Source organism: Rhincodon typus, chromosome 16 (genome assembly GCF_021869965.1).
Source record: "Rhincodon typus isolate 14 chromosome 16, sRhiTyp1.1, whole genome shotgun sequence".
NCBI lineage: Eukaryota > Metazoa > Chordata > Chondrichthyes > Orectolobiformes > Rhincodontidae > Rhincodon > Rhincodon typus.
Genome location: NC_063347.1, coordinates 34,728,441 through 34,747,950, shown reverse-complemented (window position 1 = coordinate 34,747,950; position 19,510 = coordinate 34,728,441). Strand labels below are relative to the sequence as shown.

The following is a 19,510-nucleotide window of genomic DNA, read 5'->3' as shown; positions in this document are numbered from 1 at the left end:
GTCCGCTCCACACTCCCCTCCAGCTCCACCACACCCGGCACTTTTCCCTGCAACCGCAGGAAGTGCTACACCTGCCCCCACACCTCCTCCCTCACCCCCATCCCAGGCCCCAAGAAGACTTTCCACATCAAGCAGATGTTCACCTGCACATCTGCCAATGTGGTACACTGCATCCGCTGTACCCGGTGTGGCTTCCTCTACATCGGGGAAACCAAGCGGAGACTCGGGGACCGCTTTGCAGAACACCTACGCTCGGTTCGCAACAAACAACTGCACCTCCCAGTCGCGAACCATTTCAACTCCCCCTCCCATTCCTCAGACGACATGTCCATCCTGGGCCTCCTGCAGTGCCACAACGATGCCACCCGAAGGTTGCAGGAACAGCAACTCATATTCCGCTTGGGAACCCTGCAGCCCAATGGTATCAATGTGGATTTCACAAGTTTCAAAATCTCCCCTCCCCCCACCGCATCCCAAAACCAGTCCAGCTCGTCCCTGCCTCCCTAACCTGTTCTTCCTCCCACCTATCCCCTCCTCCCACCTCAAGCCGCACCTCCATCTCCTACCGACCAACCTCATCCCGCCCCCTTGACCTGTCCATCCTCCCTGGACTGACCTATCCCCTTCCTAACTCCCTACCTACACTCACCTTTCCTGGCTCCATCCCCGCCTCTTCGACCTGTTTGTTTCCTCTCCACCTATCCTCTCCTCTATCCCTCTTCTATCCGCCTCCCACTCTCTCCCTATTTATTTCAAAACCCCCTTCCCCTCCCCCTTTTCTGATGAAGGGTCTAGGCCCGAAACGTCAGCCTCTCTGCTCCTATGATGCTGCTTGGCCTGCTGTGTTCATCCAGCCCTGCACCTTGTTGTCTCGGATTCTCCAGCATCTGCAGTTCCTACTATCTCTGATTCAATGCATAACAGGTCAGTTTATTATTTGGTTTTGAAAATGCATTGCATGCAGAAATTCCCATTTAGTTTTCGTGTACACTATTTTATCGTTTAAAACAGTACAGCCAGTATATTGTCTAAAGGACTGATATTATCATGAAACTTTATCATGGAGAATGTTGCAAAGTGGTGAAGAATTTATATATATATAATATATATATAATAATATAGTGTTTTAAAATGAGCAGTGCTTTCCTTTGTTTCAGTCTAACTAACTTTATTTTATGTAGCTTCAAAAATAGAACTGATGGCAAAGAAACTGATGTGGGAGAAACATCTGACTCGGGGCAGACAGCAATTATAAGCTTAGATGAAGAGCTTGCAGTTGGAACAGTTATTGCAACTTGCATAGCTACTGATGCAGATGATATGGGTGATATCACTTACCAACTTGAACCTGCAAACAATTATTTTGCCATTGATAAAAGTAAGTTTACCAGTAATTTATACATTGATGCTTGCTATTCTGAATTTGGGTTTTCGGTCTAAAAATACTGCTTAGCATTCTTAGGATAACATGTACAATCCGTGCTAAGTAACTTTTTTAATAAAACATGCATTTGTAATTGAAAGTTTTATTTTGCTGGTACACCCATTCCAATAATGACGTTTATACTTTAAGTTGATTAATCCTCTTTCCTCCTGATTCTGTCCTTGAATGTGACCCAGCAGTAATTGTGGAGATGGTCACACATACTGGTGAAATTCAATACCTTCCTCTGAGATGTGTTTGGAAGTGGGGAGTCATTTATCTAAGCTGGAGGCCGCTGGGTGAGGACCCTCCTGCCTCTGTCCCCTTAGGAGCTGAGCAGGACGATTTGTGGCCATACTGCCCATCTATTATTTGAGGCCTTAAGTGAGTAACTAATGTTCCTTTCATAGCCTTATTTTATTGCTGCTGGTATGTCAGCTGTGGATGTGATAGCCACCAAGCAGGAATCCGAAAAGGCAAGCCCTGTTGACTTATTTTTTTGAGAAATGGGCATGGCTGGTTAGACCAACATTTATTGCCCATCCTGAATTGCCCTTGAGAAGGTGGCGATGAAAGAATTCTTGAACTGTTGCAGTCGTTGAGGTGTAGTAACACCCATGGTGCTGCTATGAAGGGAGTTGTAAGATTCAGTGACAGTGAAGAAAAGGTATGATATTTCTAAGCCAGTGTAGTGTGTGGCTTGCAGGAAAACCTGCAGCTGGTAGCATTCCCATGCATCTGCTCCCTTTGTCCTTCGAGGTAGAAGAGATTGCGTGGTGCAAAGGTGCTGTTGAAAGGACTTTGGCAAGTTGCTGCAGTGCATCTTGTGCGTAATGCTGTCACTGTACATGGGGGATGGAGAAAGTAAATGATTAAAGTGTTGGTTCGGTTGCCAATCAAATAGGTTACCTTATTCCAGATGTTGTTGAGCTTCGTGAGTAATATTGGAGCTGCACCCATCCAGGTAAGTGGAAGGTATTCTATCACACTCCTGACTTATAGATGGTGGACAGGCTTTGGGGAGTCAGGAGGTGAGTCACTTACTGTAGAAATCCTAGCTTCTGATCTGTGCCTATTTTCTTGTACATTCCCTGGCTCCCTCATTGTAAGACACATTGTAAGGCACAGTGTCTAATTCAGATTTGTGGCATATCGAATGAGCAAGTCATTAAGAACCATCCTGTTATTCTTGCTGCTAACCTTTCTCCCGTCTCTATTACATCCACACCCACATTTTGCCCTCACTCGCCTGTGACCTAGATCCCATAACAATGCAGGGTCTCTCCCTAGGCACAGTGTTGGCAGCACTATGGAGATGGGATTGATGCCTCAAGTGAACGTAATCCTGGGGACGTACTGCTGCTGGCCACTCAAGTGCCCATTTGCTGCTTAATTCAGCGGGTCATCCTCAAAGGAGGTCACGTGGGGCTCTGATCCAATAGGCGTGATCTCCATTGTCTTGATTAAGTACAACCCTTTGTCAACTTGATGAATGAATGGGTGACCTGTTTTCTCAGGTGTTCTGTCAGTCACCTGCTTAAAATATATAACATCACAGTCGTGATTTATCCTCTCTTCATACTGTTACAAATGCATGGAAACAGACAACAAACTTTTTAAAAAGACAGTTTTTAATCAACTCAAGGATACTACAGGATGCTGTGAGAATCCAGATAGGCCAGAGCGAGTGAGGACAATGACATGAATGAGTAGCTCAGAGATACTGCCTGGTCCAATCCATGAGTTAAGAATGTGAAGTTGGAAAAGCACAGCAGGTCAGACAGCATTTGAGGAGCAGGGGAGTCAACATTTCAGGATGAAACCCTTCGTCAGAACTGGGAAAGGGGAGGGGAGCCTAGAAATAAATGGGAGGGAGAGTTGAGGGGAGGGGAGGTGAGATAGGTAGATGCAGCTAGGGGGTTATTGTAATTGGTCCATGGGAAGGGTGAAGCGTATAGGTGAGTAGGAAGATGGACAGGTCGCGGGAGGAGAGATTTTGAAGCTGAAGTCAATATTCAGGCCATTGGGTTATAAGCTCCCAAGGTGAAATATCAGGTGTTGTTTCTCCAGTTTACATTTGGCCTCACTCTGACACTGGAGGAGGCCCAGGATGGACATGTCGCCAGGGGAGTGGGAGAGGTAGTTAAAGTGGATAGCAACCAGAAAGTTGGATTGGTTGGTGTGTGCAGGGTACAGATGCTCCCACAAACTGGTCCAGGAGTCTGCATTTGGTCTTCTCGATATAGAGGAGACCACATTGGGAGCAATAGATACAGTAGATGAGGTTAGATAAAGTGCAGATGAATCTCTGCCAGATTTGGAAGGATTGTTTGGGCCTTGGACAGAGGTGAGAGGGGAGGTGTAGGGGCGGGTGTTGCAGGGAAAGATACCGGGTGTGGTGGAGGGGTTGGTGGGAAATGTGGAGTTGATGAGGAAGTCACAGAGTGAATGGTCCCTGGCGGAAGCAGATAGGGGTGGGGAGGGAAATATCTTTTTGGTGGTGGGGTCTGATTGTAGATGGCGGAAATGTCAGAGGATGATGAGTTGTATACGAAGGTTGATGGGGTGGTATGTGAGGACTAAGGGGACTCTATCCTTATTCTTCTTGGGGAGAGAGGGTTTGAGGGCAGAAGCTTGGGAAATGGGGGAGATGCAGTTGAGGGCATCCTTAATAACAGAGGAGGGGAAACTACGGTCACTAAAGTAGGAGGATATCTGGGCCGTCCTAGAGTGAAACGCCTCATCCTCGGAGCAGATATGGCAGAGGCGGTGGAATTGTGAGTATGGGATGGAATTTTTGCAGGATGCTGGGTGAGAGGGGATGTAGTCAAGGTAATTATGGGAGTCAGTGGGTTTGAAGTGGATGTCAGTGGTGAGTCGGTTACCAGAGATGGAGATGGAGAGGTCAGGAAAGGGAGGGAGGTATCAGAAATGGTCCAGGTAAATTTGAGGGTGAGGTGGAAGCTGTTGGCAAAGTTGATGAACTGTTCGAGTTCCTCGCGGGAGCACAAGGCAGCACTGATACAGTCATCAATACAGTGGAGAAAGAGGTGGGGGATGGTACAAGTGTCGTCGTTGAATCCTACTAAGTTGTTGAATCCCACTAAGTTGTTGAATCCTACAAAGAGACAGGCATAGCTCGGGTCCGTGTGGGTCCCCATTGCCACCCCTTTGGTTTGTAGGAAGTGGGGGGAATCAAAGGAAAAATTGTTGAGGATGAGGACCGGTTCTGCCAAGCGAATGAAAGTGTTGGTGGAGGGGGACTGAATGGGCATATAGGAGAGGAAGAAGCAGTGGGCTTTTAGGCCATCCTCTTGGGTGATACAGGTGTACAGGGACTGTATGTCCATGGTGAAGATGAAGTGTTGGGGACCTGGGAATTGAAAGTTTTGGAAAAGGTGGAAGGCGTGTGTTGTGTCCCAAATGTAGGTGAGTTAGTTGCATGTCCCTGATTGCACAGTATCATAGACTCAAAGAATAGAATCCTACAGTGTGGAAGTAGGCCATTCAGCCCATTAAATCCACACCAGCCTTCCACAGGGCATCCCTCCCAGAGCCACAATCCTACCCTGTCCCTGTAACCCTGCATTTCCCACAGCTAATGCACCTAACCTGCACATTATGGAAAATCCACCTAACCTGCACATCTTTGGACTGTGGGAGGAAACTGGAACACCAAGAGGGTACCCACACAGACACAGGGTGAACATGAAAACTCCACACAGACAGTTGCCTGAGACTGGAATCAAACCTGGGTCCCTGGCACTGTGAAGCAGCAGTGCTAACCACTGAACCACTATGTCCTTGCAGCACTTTTCCACTGTTAGTTATTGATGAAGCCCAAGGTGAAGCTTTGAAGGTGCAGAAGGTACTGGATGTGGATCAGAAATGTGCCATGAGGGCTGCTAGAGGCTGGTACATGCAAGATGTCAATGTCAGCAGATGTGGAGTGCATGTGGCCGGTCACCACGGAATGTGTCTGTGGTCATCCGTGGAGTGTCTTTGGTACAGGTGGTAAGCTCTGACTTTCATGCCAAGTATTCTCTAGATAGGAAGCTCAATATCAATTCGAACACAGGAACAGCAGTAAGCCATTTAGTCCATCAAACCTGCTCTGCCATTGATTATGATGACAGTCGATCGAACACTTCAATGTCTTTTACACACAGTATCCCCATAACACTTTATGCCTTTGATATTCACAAGTTTATCAACCTCAATCTTAAATACACTCAAAGACTGAGCTTCCACAGCCATCTGGGATAGAGAAATCCCCCCTCTGAGTAAAACAACTTCACCTCATCTTGGTCCTAAATGGCAACTCCTGAAAATTGTGCCCCTGGTTTTAGACTCCTGAGCTAGGGGAAACCCCTTACCTTCATCTATTCTATTTTCCTTTAAGTGATTTTGCCAGTTTCAGTGAGATTACCTCTCATTCTTCGACTTGGACTTTGCTGGCCGATCACCATGCAATGACTTCTAATGCAATATTATGTGCAGGAATTGTGATAAGGATATTTCTGAAAAAAAAAATTCAGGTATTTTTGCAGCTGTTTGGATTTTCAAAATTATTTGGACCATCAAGCTTTGCAGCTGTACAAGGTGCTGGTGAGGCCACACCTGGAGTACTGTGTGCAGTTTTGGTCTCCTTACTTGAGAAAGGGTGTACTGGCACTGGAGGGGGTGCAAAGGAGGTTCACTAGGTTGATTCCGGAGTTGAGGGGGTTGGCTTATGAGGAGAGACTGAGTAGATTGGGATTATATTCATTGGAATTCAGAAGATTGAGGGGGGATCTTATAGAAACATATAAAATTATGAAAGGAATAGATAAGATAGAAGTAGAGGATGTTTCCACTGGCAGGTGAAGCTAGGACAAGAGGGCATAGCCTCAAGATTAGAGGGAGCAGATTTAGGACTGAATTGAGAAGGAACTTCTTCACCCAGAGGGTTGTTAATCTATGGAATTCCTTGCCCAGTGGAGTAGTTGACGCTACTTCAGTAAATGTTTTTAAAGATAAGGTAGACATTTTTTTGAACAATAAAGGAATTAAGGGATACGGTGAGAACGCGGGTAAGTGGATCTGAGTCCACGAAAAGATCAGCCATGATCTTATTGAATGGCGGAGCAGGCTCGAAGGGCCGGACAGCCTACTCCTGCTCCTAGCTCTTATGTTCTTATCAAAATGGTTGCTACAACCAGCCTTCAAAAATCAAGCAAAGAGCAACTGTAATTGTCCAAATTGCAGTGTGATTTACGTTAGAGAATTCATACGTGAACCAGGCGATCAGATTAAAAACATGCAGACATATGACATTAATATAGCAACAAAATAGAGAAACAATGTGGATGATACATTAAATAAGGTAACGATGAATTAAAAAATCTATTAAAACTAAAAAAAACACACAGGTCCTATATTAACATAACACCAAGGTACATACAAATTTCACCACTTAAGTATTCATTGACGTCCTAAACCTGGAATAGAACTACATCAGTACATTTCTAGAGATAACAAAGTGTGGAACTGGAGGAACACAGCAGGCGAGGCAGCATTAGAGGAACAGGAAAGCTGACGCTTCGGGTTGGGACCCTTTTTCTGACCTGACCCGAAACATCAGCTTTCCTGTTCCTCTGATGCTGCCTGACCTGCTGTGTTCCTCCAGCTCCACACTTTGTTATCTCTGACTCCAGCATCTGCAGTTCTTGCTATCTCAGTACATTTCTGTCTAGCAGCTTATGGGGTTGAATTTAGTCAAGGATCTGAGTTGTCTTGGTAGCTCTAGGTGTACTGTAGGTAACCAAATCTGAAATTGAGTAGATTGCACAAGGAATTTGCCAACAGTAAGATATTTGTTTTTGAATACTGTTCATCCCCAAACACTGGGTGATTTTATCAATGTCATGTCGATTTGGCATATTGCTGTAAGCACTTAAGGGAGCTCTTGTTTTGAGGTATTAGCATATGATGAGGAGACTTCCGTATGTAGAAGGTTTATTCTACACCTCTTTTGGCCTACCACAAACTAATGTCTGGATCAGAAGGAGATTTATTATCAAAGGTTTTTGTTCTTTTTCCATTGGTACTCTGTAAAATTGTGAGGGTATTACAGACAGATGTATATCCTGCATCCACAGTATTGCTTTATTTTACATTACGCTTTCAAGTGTAACATACAATGTGAAAAATTAATAATGCTCCAGGGGAATTATTTACTTAGCATGACCTTAAATAGAAACGCTGGTTTTAAAGGATGACAGATAGCAAAAGAAAGATTACAGTAGCCATGTGTGGCACAGCGATTAGCACTGCTGTCTCACAGCATCGGGGACTTGGGTTCAGTTCCAGTCTTGGATGACTGTCTGTATGGAGATTACACGTTCTCTCAGTATCTATGTGGGTTTCCATTTTGTGGTCTAGTTTCCTCCCACAGTCCAAAGATGTGCAGGTTAGGTGGATTGGCCATGCTAAATTACCGTATAGTGTCCAGAGATATGAAGGCTAGGTGGATTAGCCATGGTAATTATGGCATTATGGAGATAAGGTGGGGGTTGGGTCTTGGTGGGATGCTCTTGGCAGGGGTGGGGAGTTGGTTGAATCAGACCCAATGGGAATTCTGTGGTAGTCAGTAGCAACTTTGAAAATGACAATTTCCAATCAGCAAGTAACAAAATTTGGAATGTAAATAAAGTCAGTGGTGTCAATCCCATTATAGGTGGTTGTGTTTTGACTGGACAAAGAACTTGTTTACACTCTGTCTTTTTCTCACCTGGTGGTAATCCAGGAGGTGTTGGTATCTCACTGATTACATTTGTCATAACTGTCAAAAGAAACCAAGGATTCAACTTTGCTTAATTTTCAGATACTGGAAATGTTATGGTTTTCTCTCAAATGGATAGGGACTTAAGTGGATTTCAACCAGTTCAAACATTCTCTGTTAAAGCTTGTGACAAGAATGGGAAGTGTGCAGATATTCCTGTCAGAACCACCATTCTTCCAATTAATGATAATGCTCCATTTTGTAATCCATCAGTTTACAGGTGAGTTGTTTATACGAGTCCTTAATAGACCAGCATGGCCTAGCAATAACTTCCACATTCTATTCTCATTGTTCAAATAAATTGTACAATATTTTCACATCCACATTGTTTTGTACAGTTTTAAAGCTTCACAAAATGATGGATTTGTTATTTAATTAAAAGGCACGAGGGCTGACTTTTCCCCTTCCATGCATTATAAAGTTGACTTAATTTCATTAACCTATTTGTGAAAACTTTATTTTCCCGCAATCTTGGTGTAAATACTTTATAAGACACACAAAAATATGTGAGATTTTTCTGAATGAAGATAGTCCATCTAGCACATTATCATTTTGATGCAGTATAAGTTCCTTTTTACTGATTTTGTAATAACTCTTTCCAAATAAAGACATTATCATTCTAAGATTCAGGGATTGCAGCCTCCAATGCTTGTAGTGACTGTTTAAAATGACACAATAAAGTATATTTTTTCTGTCTCACTACTTTTTCCACTGTGTGAGGTAAAGTGGTTTAAGATTATTTTCATTGCTACCATCACACATTGATAGACCAAGAGAGGTTTGGATTCAAAATGATATTAGGATTGAATGAAAAAGTGAAGTTGAGGAAGAAGATCATGCAAAATTTTATTGAATGGCATAACAGACTAGAAGCAGCATGCACCTTATTCCCGCTTCTATTTTGTGTGTGATATTCTGATGTTTTATGGTGATGTGACATGATAGATTGGGTCTCACATTGGGTGTTAGTTGGATGTTGCATGATTAGAGCTCATCTTATCCTTAGTATGTAGATCCACAGTTTTTGATGGAGTTAGTGTGGGTGACGGCTGATAATTATGGAGCTAAAAATACTGATAATAATCATTAAGGTTTCAATTTTAGTTCATGTCTGGACAGGTACTTGCAAAGGATGGGTAACAAAAATGCCACTGCCAACATAAATGTGGAAACAGAAACTATGTGATGGAGTGGTGAGGGAGAGACTTCAATGGGCTCCAATGACTTCAATGCAGCATTACTGACTCATCTGGCCAAATCTGAAGGATGTAACTTCTGGAACAGGCCTATAATAGTTGGTAAAGGCTGGCTTTTGTTTATGTTACAACAGGGAGTTAGAAAGCCATCTGATGCTGCAGCATTGTTGGGCCCACAAATGTTCCCATGCAGTTGGACATCAGTTTTACACTAGAAAGAACAGACTCCAAACACAGTATGAAACCTTACATCAAGTTGGTGCTAAATTCCTTATTGGCAGTGAGAGCAGGTTTTCTGGTAGACCTTTCATAGAACTAAACTTTTCATTGTGCACGCCCATTTCTGAATGTCACCCCATTAATCTCCTCACCTGAGTCTTCTACAGTGTAACTCATTTGCACCGTTCCTTTGCTGGCATCTGTGCTATCTTTTTCCTGGCGTAGCAACAGACAACTCATATCTGGTGACGACCTCGTGTCCCCTGCCAACTAGCTCTTATTACCGTTTGTTGTGCACTACCTTGTCCTGCAAGAGGGAAATGTGGCAGTAAATGTAGTGCAATATATTTGGGTTATGTGGCTGTCCGTTGAGTAGCTGGTATTTACACATTGTGAACTGTGGACATGAAACTCCAAGCAGTGCTAGGCATGTGAAGGGGAGGTAAAACTATGGGTCTTAGGTATGAATTGCAATTGATAGATGGTGTTGGTATGTGCTTTACAGTGATATGTTATATAAAGCAGTGTCTGAGATTATTGGTACACTTGGTGGGATATATCATTTGAAGATATGTTTGCTGACCTTGATATTCGTGTGAAATCATTGCACATCTTTTGGCATTGCATCCAAGCCCTTGGAGTTACACTGCTAACACTAACCTGAACATCTGTCTGGTGTTATTGCCTCCCAACTATTTGTCAAAGGATTTCCTACCTCCCTGCTTTTAGTGGTCCTCTCTTTTTCTGTCCACTTCTGCACCATGACCTCCAGGGCTGCATCCAAGAAGCTTGGAGTTTCACTCTGTGATGTAGTGCCATTCCTGTAGCTTTCCCAGATTCAGTTCACTTCTGTAATGAAATTCAGCATGGACTCCAGCCAAAATGCACCCCTTTAAGAGATGCAGACTTGTTTTAAGTAGCATGAATTAGCTTAACTCGCAATTGTCCTATTCAGAACTGTAAACTTTTGGCAGGATGCTTGGTGCTGTCTGCAGGCTGCAAACACATAAATAGGCAAGAGAGCACAAAATTTGCTTTTTCCTGTATTGGAACAAAGAGGTTTCCATTAGCCATGTATAGTGACCTCCACATCAACCCATTTTCAGGCCTTATCCAAATTTCCCCTCACAATGTCCTGAAACAGAATGCAATCTTGGCAAATAGTTGTGAATTCAACAAGTTGTTGCTATATATTGTGGAAAATATTAGCTAATTTGAACTTGTACATATTTTTGGACAACTGTATTGTTCAGGATGAACCACTATTCGAACTTTACCTAATAACTGCTTTTTAACTAATTTGCTTTTAGAACTACACTTCCTGAACTACTTCTTCGTGATACAGTAGTTGCTACTTTAATCTGTAAGGACTCCGATACCCCACGTGATACACTAACGTATGTTCCTGAAAGTGGTCCCCTTGGGCCTGGAATGATATTTAAGCAAAAGACTGGCGCAGATAACGTTATGCAGGTGGGGGGTTTTGATTGAGTATGTAGTAACTGTAGTTTCTTATATATTACTGGAATGAGTATGTTTTTAAAAATAGCATGTAATTGTATAAAAATTACATCAATTGATGGAAGCCAAATCAATGGTAATGGCCACCTAGAAAATTAGATGAAATTCCAGAGGAGAAAACCCTTTAATGCGCTCTTCATCTTATAGACAAGAGACCTAGACTGAGTGGTAGCGCAGTCATATGTATCCGTGATTTCAATTGGAATATGATTGATTCTAACATGATTCTAATGGATACACGGCATTGTACCCTGCAGTTTTACTGTTATATCTTTTAGCACCCTGTACATTCATAGTTTGCTCTCTCCTTTTCTCCTGGTTAGATACTTGATTCATCTCAGAATGCATAAAAGACATTTATTCATCTCTGATATGGTTTAAATAATACAACTGCACACTATAAATATTATACTTGCAGATTTTTTTTCCATCATACTATGGCTTTGTATGGTGAGGGCCAAAAGCTCAAAAATTACTAAAGAAAATTGCATCTTTTATTCTTCATCAAGTACATCTGCATTAATACTTATTGTTATCAAAGAACTCCTGCTGGTATGCTGTAGAGTAAGAATCTGACTCTGCAAGTGGGGAAAGGCAGGATTTATGTGTAGTCATGGCAAATGATGAATTCACAATTTACCTTTAGAATCTGATTTGAGATAGAAATATTAGTGAAGGGAGACACTTCAGCTCACACACTGCATCTTCCCCTAATCCAGTAGCATTTTGGGTAGGGGTGATGGGATTGCTTGGTAGGAAGATGTCTGAGATCACCCCTGGTCTACCCTAGGATTTCCAGCCAGTTTTAAGCCATTAGGTTCAGTACTTCCTGTGCTAGCTGAGAGTACAAAAAATGTCCATCTGTATAACATAAAAGCTCCAAAGATATATAAACTAATGCTTTAAAAAAGTTATCATTCTGTTTCCTGCAGGGAAGGAAGATTTTTAAAATTAATTTAGTCTTTTTAAATTAGTTTAGTCTCCGCTTGATAAGAGCTTTCAGTCCAATCTCTTGTAGTTGCAGGATATTGCTCTGAGTTCCCAGCAGCAAAGTTCAGTCAGTTTGGGTCTTTGGCTAACCACATCCTCGGCTTTGAGACAGAGTCTCTGCCTCTCTGATGTTCATCAGCGCTTTAGGTTAATGTTTTAATTCAGAACTTTTTAAATCAAGATGTCATCTGAAATAACTCCAAAGAGGCCAGTATTCCATCACCAAGTCACCCTTTATTTACACATTGAGAGGCTTGACACTGATTCGCCTCCCTCAGAGCCTGCTCCTAGAATGACCAGAACCTCTGACACTCCTATTCTTATCTGTCAGCTGCGGCTCCCTGATTGGACCAGATTAATAGCCCCCAGTCGGGGAAATCATATTCTATGAGATCCTGGCTGACCTCGTTACAATCACTGCACACATTCTTCTTCAAATCATGGTACCGTCCTTCCTGGATTTTCCATCTTTTAACTTTTTCTCCTTATGGCGTTTTTTTAGGGGCTTTCATTGCATACATACACACTCAGAACATAAAACAGAATAAACAAGAAATGAAAAAAATCACAAAATAAGTGTTTTATTGCTTGTTATAATTGCACATGTATTACTGCTATCTGACAAGTTTTGTTTGGTTCTTAGGTGGGAATCAAAGACCTGGATTATGAAGATGCAGCTGTTGCTGCTGTGGGGTATACATATCAAATGACAATAGTAGTGTCTGATTCAACTATTTCCACACACACTGGTAAGTGAAACATGTCCTTGTATACTGTTGACATTGTGAATTAATACCGGTTGCCAATTTTCGAACTAAACTTGTTACTAGAGGACAACATAGGGGCCAGACATTTGCTACCAAGGCTTATAGCTTGACTCAAGAATGTTCCCAACAAAGCATCCCTACCTCAGTTTAAAGGGCTTGGTTAGATGCTGTTCTCTCTCTGAGTAAATGGGTGGATGGAGTTTTAAGCAACCCGTTCAAAATGTTAAAGTATCAAGTGGTTAATCTTTTGTAATAACAAACTTCTGTTCAATGGCCATATCAAAAACAGCTAAAACTTTAATAGCTTCTTCAGGTGATCATGGCGATTGTGGTGTCAGAGCATTGAATTGGAGGCATTGGCCTTGAAAGTAGATTCTTTAGGACTTTGGGTATGGGCAAGTGCCAAGGTAGGCTTGTTAGAAGACCTGCCTTGTTTCTCTACGTCTTCATCCTGATTATTTTAGGCATTGTTATCTCTCCGACACAGAATCATTCATAACAAATTCAAACTCAATGCATTGAAATCTCAAGTGGTTAATTTCTTATGAAAACAAACTTCTATTCAGTCGACACATCAAAGACAGCTAATCTTTTAATAGTCTCTACAAATTAGCATTCAAACAATGAACTCAGTCTCCCAGTGGAATAACTGTAGAATTTAAAACTCAGCCACATATTCATAATTACCAAATAATATCCCTTGGGGAAATGTCAACAAACCCCTCTATTGAAACCATATCGTCTGCTAGTAATTCCTTTGTAACTTACACCAGTGTCCTCTCAAACAAGACAGTTCAGCAGAGAGTGTTTATTTTAACTGTTGCTGACAGTTTAAGCTTAATGTTTTCACGTTTCAAGTGTGGGAGATTTTAAAACACTTTAGATCATGACTCTTTAACAGACTCTATTTACCTATCAAGAGTATGAATGTCTACCCCATCAATTCATAACATAAATAATGTGAGTTAAGACCCATAGAACAGCCAAAATAGGGTCTGTTGGAGCTTAACACTAAGTCAAAATAGCCTGCTTACCTGAATCATGCACTTCTCTTTCCCCCCACTGGAAACAATTAGATATTGGAAACAAAGGGAGGATTTCAGCATTGGAGGACCAACTGCATTTTTTAAAGGTCAGAGGAATCTTCTAGCTCTGTGAAATCCTGTCAATGGTTGTCATTCCTCAATAATTTGCAGACTGTTTTCCTCTTCATCTTGAAGGAACCTCCCATTCTCAATTTCAAAGTTGTCTATCTTCCTCATCAACATCATCTAATCTTCCTTCAATTATATAGTATTATCATGTAGATAGGGAAGGCATATCCATGATTACTAAACCATTTGAAAAGAGCTACTTCAACAAAAGATTGACTATTACAGTCTAAATTATTTTATAAGCTAATTATTACCTTACTGTTCTTTTACTTTCTTCCTCTATTTCTAAAAGCCAAGTACTGTTGACCTTTTTATGGCTTACCCACCTGCACTCCCACTGCCAGTGAATTGCATCTTTGAACTCCGTTTATCCACACCCTTGAGCTTCTTTCCATTAATTATAAACTACCATTCCTTGATTTTCCTCCCACACTCCTCCACAGAACATTGCATCTACAGCCAATCTGCCCATTCTATCAACATGTTGCTGGCCTCCTTCAGTCATTTTTTTTTTAACTGCTGTTTGCCAAGCCTCCTACAAAGTCATCACAGTGAGCAGTTTGAAGCAATTCCTTATACCATACAATTATGTCTCTTGTTAATAGCACATTCAAACTCATTACTGCTAAATTTTGCAGATTTTATTTAACACTATGCTTGCGGTTTAGTAAACAAAATAGACAAAGCAGACCATATCACTTTATCATGTGAATTACGAAGAACTACTTTGGTTATTGTGCTGTGGTCTTCAACCTTGAAGAGTTTGGCTGTCAGTGATAAGTATAATGTGTTAGAGGGAAGTGTGTATTTTGTTGTAGAAAAAAATGATTTGTGTTTTCAACCGTTCCCCTTAAAATTCATCATAATGTGATTCACTTTATAAAAATTGGTAAAGCTATAAAAAAAATTTGGAATTTCTCCTATTCAGTGTTTGGGGAAAAAAAGCTCCTTCACTTCTTTTATGCTATTGATGTTTGCAGTTTCATGATTATGTACTGACCAAAATGTAATATTTAGGTCACGGACTTACCAGTAGCCTGGAAAGTGACTGTTACAGTAACATGTATGTATTTACAGCTTAGAATGGAATCATTGTCATTCAATGATTCAAAATACCAGTCATTTATTGTCTCAAGCAGTAACTATCTTTGAGCCGAGTACAGCATTAAATGCACTGAAACCTGACGTTTAGAGTTGAATTGTGTTTTTGCATTTTACAGGCAAGACCATAAAATGACACTAATAAAGGAATAATAATCTTTAATTGCTTCCAACAGCAACTGCTACAGTGATTATAGAAATTACACCTGTGAATGACTTTAGTCCCATATTTGAGAAGGATCCTTATGTCTTTGATGTCCTTGAAACAACGGCAGGTGAGTCATTGGGCTGAATTTTCCTGTTTTCCTGTTCAAATGTTTTACCAAGTGAGATTTGTAATGCCTGGTGTGCCAAGGCTTGCAGATACTTTTGAAAAATTAACACAGGAGTTGTGAGCATCTCTGTTGGGCTGTCATTTATTGCCAAACCCTTGGAAAGGTGGTGATGGTGAGCTGCCTTCTTGAACTGTAGCAGTCTTTATGCTGTAGATAGACCCACAATGCCCAAGAAAATTAATTCCAGGATTATGGCCAATAACACTGAAGGAACAGCAATAAATTTACAAGTCAGGATGGTGATTGGATTTGAGGAGAGCTTGAAATGGTGGTGTTCCCAAGTATCTGCTGCCCTTGTCCTTCTAGATGGTAGAGGTTATGGATTTTGCAGGTGCTGACAAAGGATCCTTCGTGAATTTCTCCAGTGCATCATGACACTGCTGATACTGAGCATCAGTGGTGGAGGATGTGGAAACTTGTGGATGTGGTGAAAATCAAGCAGGTTGCTTTGTTTTGGATGGTATCAACCTTTTTGAGTGTTGCATCCATCCAGGCAAGTGGAGAGTATTCCATCACACTGCTGACTTGTGCCTTGTAGATTATAGATAGGTTTTGGAGAGTCAGGAGGTGAGTTATTCACTGCACGATTCCTAGGGTGGAATCTTATAGGAGTCTAAGTGACAAGGACTATGGCGAGATTTGTGGCAGAATGGGATGAGAAGTCTGTCAAGGCACATCTGCATGTTGTGAGTGTCTCTTTGCACCTCTTATGCTTTTTTTTTTAAACAAAGTTTCTCACCAGGCAACAGTGAGCTCCCAATTAAGGTGGATTATAGCTTGTTAAACATCTCCTTAATATCTTAACCACCTCATTAATGTTTAGCTTTCTATTTAACCAAATGCACCAACAAGCTCAACATCAAGAGTTATGCACATGGAAATCACGAAGCTGGTGACTTCAGCTCACCACTGGCTGTGAGGAGCCTCCTTGCTGCTCAACACCAAACAGCATCTCAGGGCATGATCCATGGGCACCAGTCGCATGCATCCTTCATCCATGGACGTTGGTATCTGGCATTTGGCAACCTCTCATGACCATCATGGCACCTCGCTGATCCACTGATGGATTGTTTCCTGAGTGGCAGTCAGTGACTAGTGGCATACTGCAAGTATCTCTATTTGGGCCCCAATTATTCATTATTTATAAATGACCTGGATGAGGGAATCAAATGGAACATTTCCATATTTACTGACAACAAAAAACTGGGTGGGATTGTGTTATAATGCAGAGGTCGAACCCTCTCTGATAACTATAACCAAAACACACAGAAAGGTTCGCTTCGCCCTATAATCTGTTAAAAGAAATGTGAAAAGTAGTATATCCTGCCTCTCAACCGCCATCTGTTATAAAAGAGTGGTTAAATGAAATAAAATCCTGACACTCAGTCTATAACCAACAAGTAACAATTTATTTTTCTAACTCTAACAGTGAACAAATTAGCAGAACTATTAACATACTGAACAATTCCTTCCTATCTACTGACTATTCCTGAATAAAATGAAATTCTAATGGTATGCTGTTCTAATAAATACAAGTCCCACTTATATAAACCAAAGAAAATAGTACTTAGTCTCTTGAAATTATATCCAGATTACGTCTTCTGGAATGTTCTGTGTTTTCTCTGTTGACTTACAGTCAGGAATGCCTTCTGTGTCAAATTCTTCTGTCAGGAATATTAACTAAGGGTTCTGCAGTACCTTTATTTAGATGATGCTTTCTCTAAGAGCTGAGAGAGCTAATCTCTTAGCAGATGGCAGTTCACTCTCTGCCAAGTTTGCAATTGTCCTTATCTTTTATACCCTTAATCACATTATCAATTTCTTACAATAGGATTGACCCTATGTTGTCAAAACCATCAGATTTAAATTTAATTGATTTATGGTGTCTAAATGCCTGGTGTAAAATAATTGGCTAAATCAAAACCTGTTGTCATGATAACAAAACAAAACTGCAATTTGGCCTGCTAACCATCGAGCCTAAGGCTCTTGAGCAGATTTGTAGAGAGAGCCTTTTGATACAAATGTTATAATTCTGGTGCTCTGTGCACCTGATAACTACAACCTGCCCATAGACATTTGTTATAATCTCCAAGCCTAGAAAAAGCACATCATCTTTTAAAGGGACCACATGCTGCTTTCCCCCTACCATTTTATAAACATCAATATTTTGTAAACGCCAAATTCTAATGTCCTGCCTTCCAACCCAAAAGCACTCCACCCAAATTCGGAACAGATTGTGAGTTGTGAAGAGAATACAAGGAGTCTTGAAGGTGATTCAGGCAAGTTGAGTGATTGGACACATGACAGTTGCAGTATGACATGGCTAAATGTGAAATTATACACTTCAGTGTGAAAAACGGAAAGGAAGAGTATTATTTAAGTAGTGATGATTTGGAAAGTATGGATATTGGTGTCTATGTACAATCAAGGAAAGTAGACAGGCAGGTGCAGAAAGCAAGGCAGATGGTATATTGGCTTTCATTGCAAGAGGATTTGAGTTCGGATGGAGGGATGTCTTACTGCGGTTATACAGGGCCTTGGTGAAACCACAGCTGGAATATTGCATGCAACTTTGATCTCTCTACCCTAGAAAGAATATACTTATCACAAAGGGAATGTAGTGGAGGTTCACTAGGCAGATATTGGGAATGGCAAGATTGTTCTATGAGGCAAGATTGTTTGACTGGGCTTGTGTGCACTAGCATTTAGAAGAATGAGAGGGGATCTGATAGAAACATAAACATTTCTAACAGGGCTGGATAGACTAGATCCAGGGCAGGTGTTCTTCCTGGTTGGGGAATTTAGGACCAGGGACACAGTCTCAGGATATAGATATGCCATTTAGAACTGAACTGAGGAAAAATTTCTTCACTCAAAGGGTAATGAACCTGAGGAATTCTCTACCACAGAAGGCTGAGGAGGCTAAATCACTGAATGTATTCAAGAAAAAGATCGATAATTTTTTAGATTTTTAAAGGCATCAAGGGGTAAGGGGAGAAAATGGGAATATAGCTTTGAGATCGAGGATCAGCCATGAATGAAATGAATGGCAGAACAGGCTCAAAGGCTGAACAGCTTACTCCTACTTCTAGTTTCTATGTTTTCTGTGTTTCTGATATGAGAAGATCGGCTGATGTTTTTTAGTACAGCTAATTGATTAAATTTGTTTAACTGACATGACAAGGAAGCAATTAGTGAGCACATTGTAACGATCATAATTCTTGAGGCCAGAATTCTTCATGTGCATTCTTGGACAATGAAAGGCCAGCTGGTGAAGTGCAAATTGAAGCTAGATGGCTGATACTAATCAATCACTGCAGTCATAATCATTGATCTCCTCTGCGCCTCAAATCCCGAGAGTTTTACTCCATCCACTTTGTACATGGTTCAGTTATTTTGTACCATTATTGCACAGTCGACTTTCAGTCTGAAATGGCAAGGAAACAATTTTGTATCCTTGTGAATGACTGGTGTGCTCCACCTGAAATGTAGGATGCTCTCCCCGTCATTATGTTCCCTTTTGTGTTCCTGTCCCTGTGACCCCCTATGACTTGTCAGTCTCGGTTTCTGTTAAGCCCCTTTGTTAATTTCCCTGCTTTATCCTCAAAGCTCCTGGCTTTGTGAATTCATATGCTGTTTTTGGCCCTAAAGTCTCCTTAAGGAGAGGCCAGACTGATGGTTAGCTGGAACAATTCCCTTTCAGAACTCCTATTTTCTTCATGGTCTATGATATTCTGCCCTTCTGCCTTGAATTGCCCCCTTTCACTGTGTTCATTTCCTCAGTTACCCAGACCAATGGACCCCATCCTTAGATGTTACTTGTCCTCTTTCCTCAGAACAATAATGGCCTACCCCTTGATAGCCCCTTGACCATTATTGTCCAAACCCTAGGACTGACTTTCACAGCAACCTTTAGACTTATTTGGCAGGATAGCCCCGACTGATCATGGCCGACTACATGGACTAATGTCACCACTGCAC

At 41.4% G+C, this 19,510-nt stretch overlaps 1 protein-coding gene across 2 annotated transcripts in view; it reads left to right on the top strand.

Moving 5' to 3' along the window:
• Positions 1-19,510, top strand: part of LOC109932143 (cadherin-related family member 3-like) — a 250,849-nt gene that overhangs the window by 208,688 nt on the left and 22,651 nt on the right. For both annotated transcript variants that reach the window (XM_048606631.1, XM_048606632.1), the window contains 5 exons: positions 1,182-1,378; positions 8,289-8,466; positions 10,972-11,134; positions 12,816-12,921; positions 15,371-15,469. In XM_048606631.1, coding sequence (XP_048462588.1) covers positions 1,182-1,378; positions 8,289-8,466; positions 10,972-11,134; positions 12,816-12,921; positions 15,371-15,469 — 743 coding nt within the window. The remainder of the gene's footprint in view (positions 1-1,181; positions 1,379-8,288; positions 8,467-10,971; positions 11,135-12,815; positions 12,922-15,370; positions 15,470-19,510) is intronic.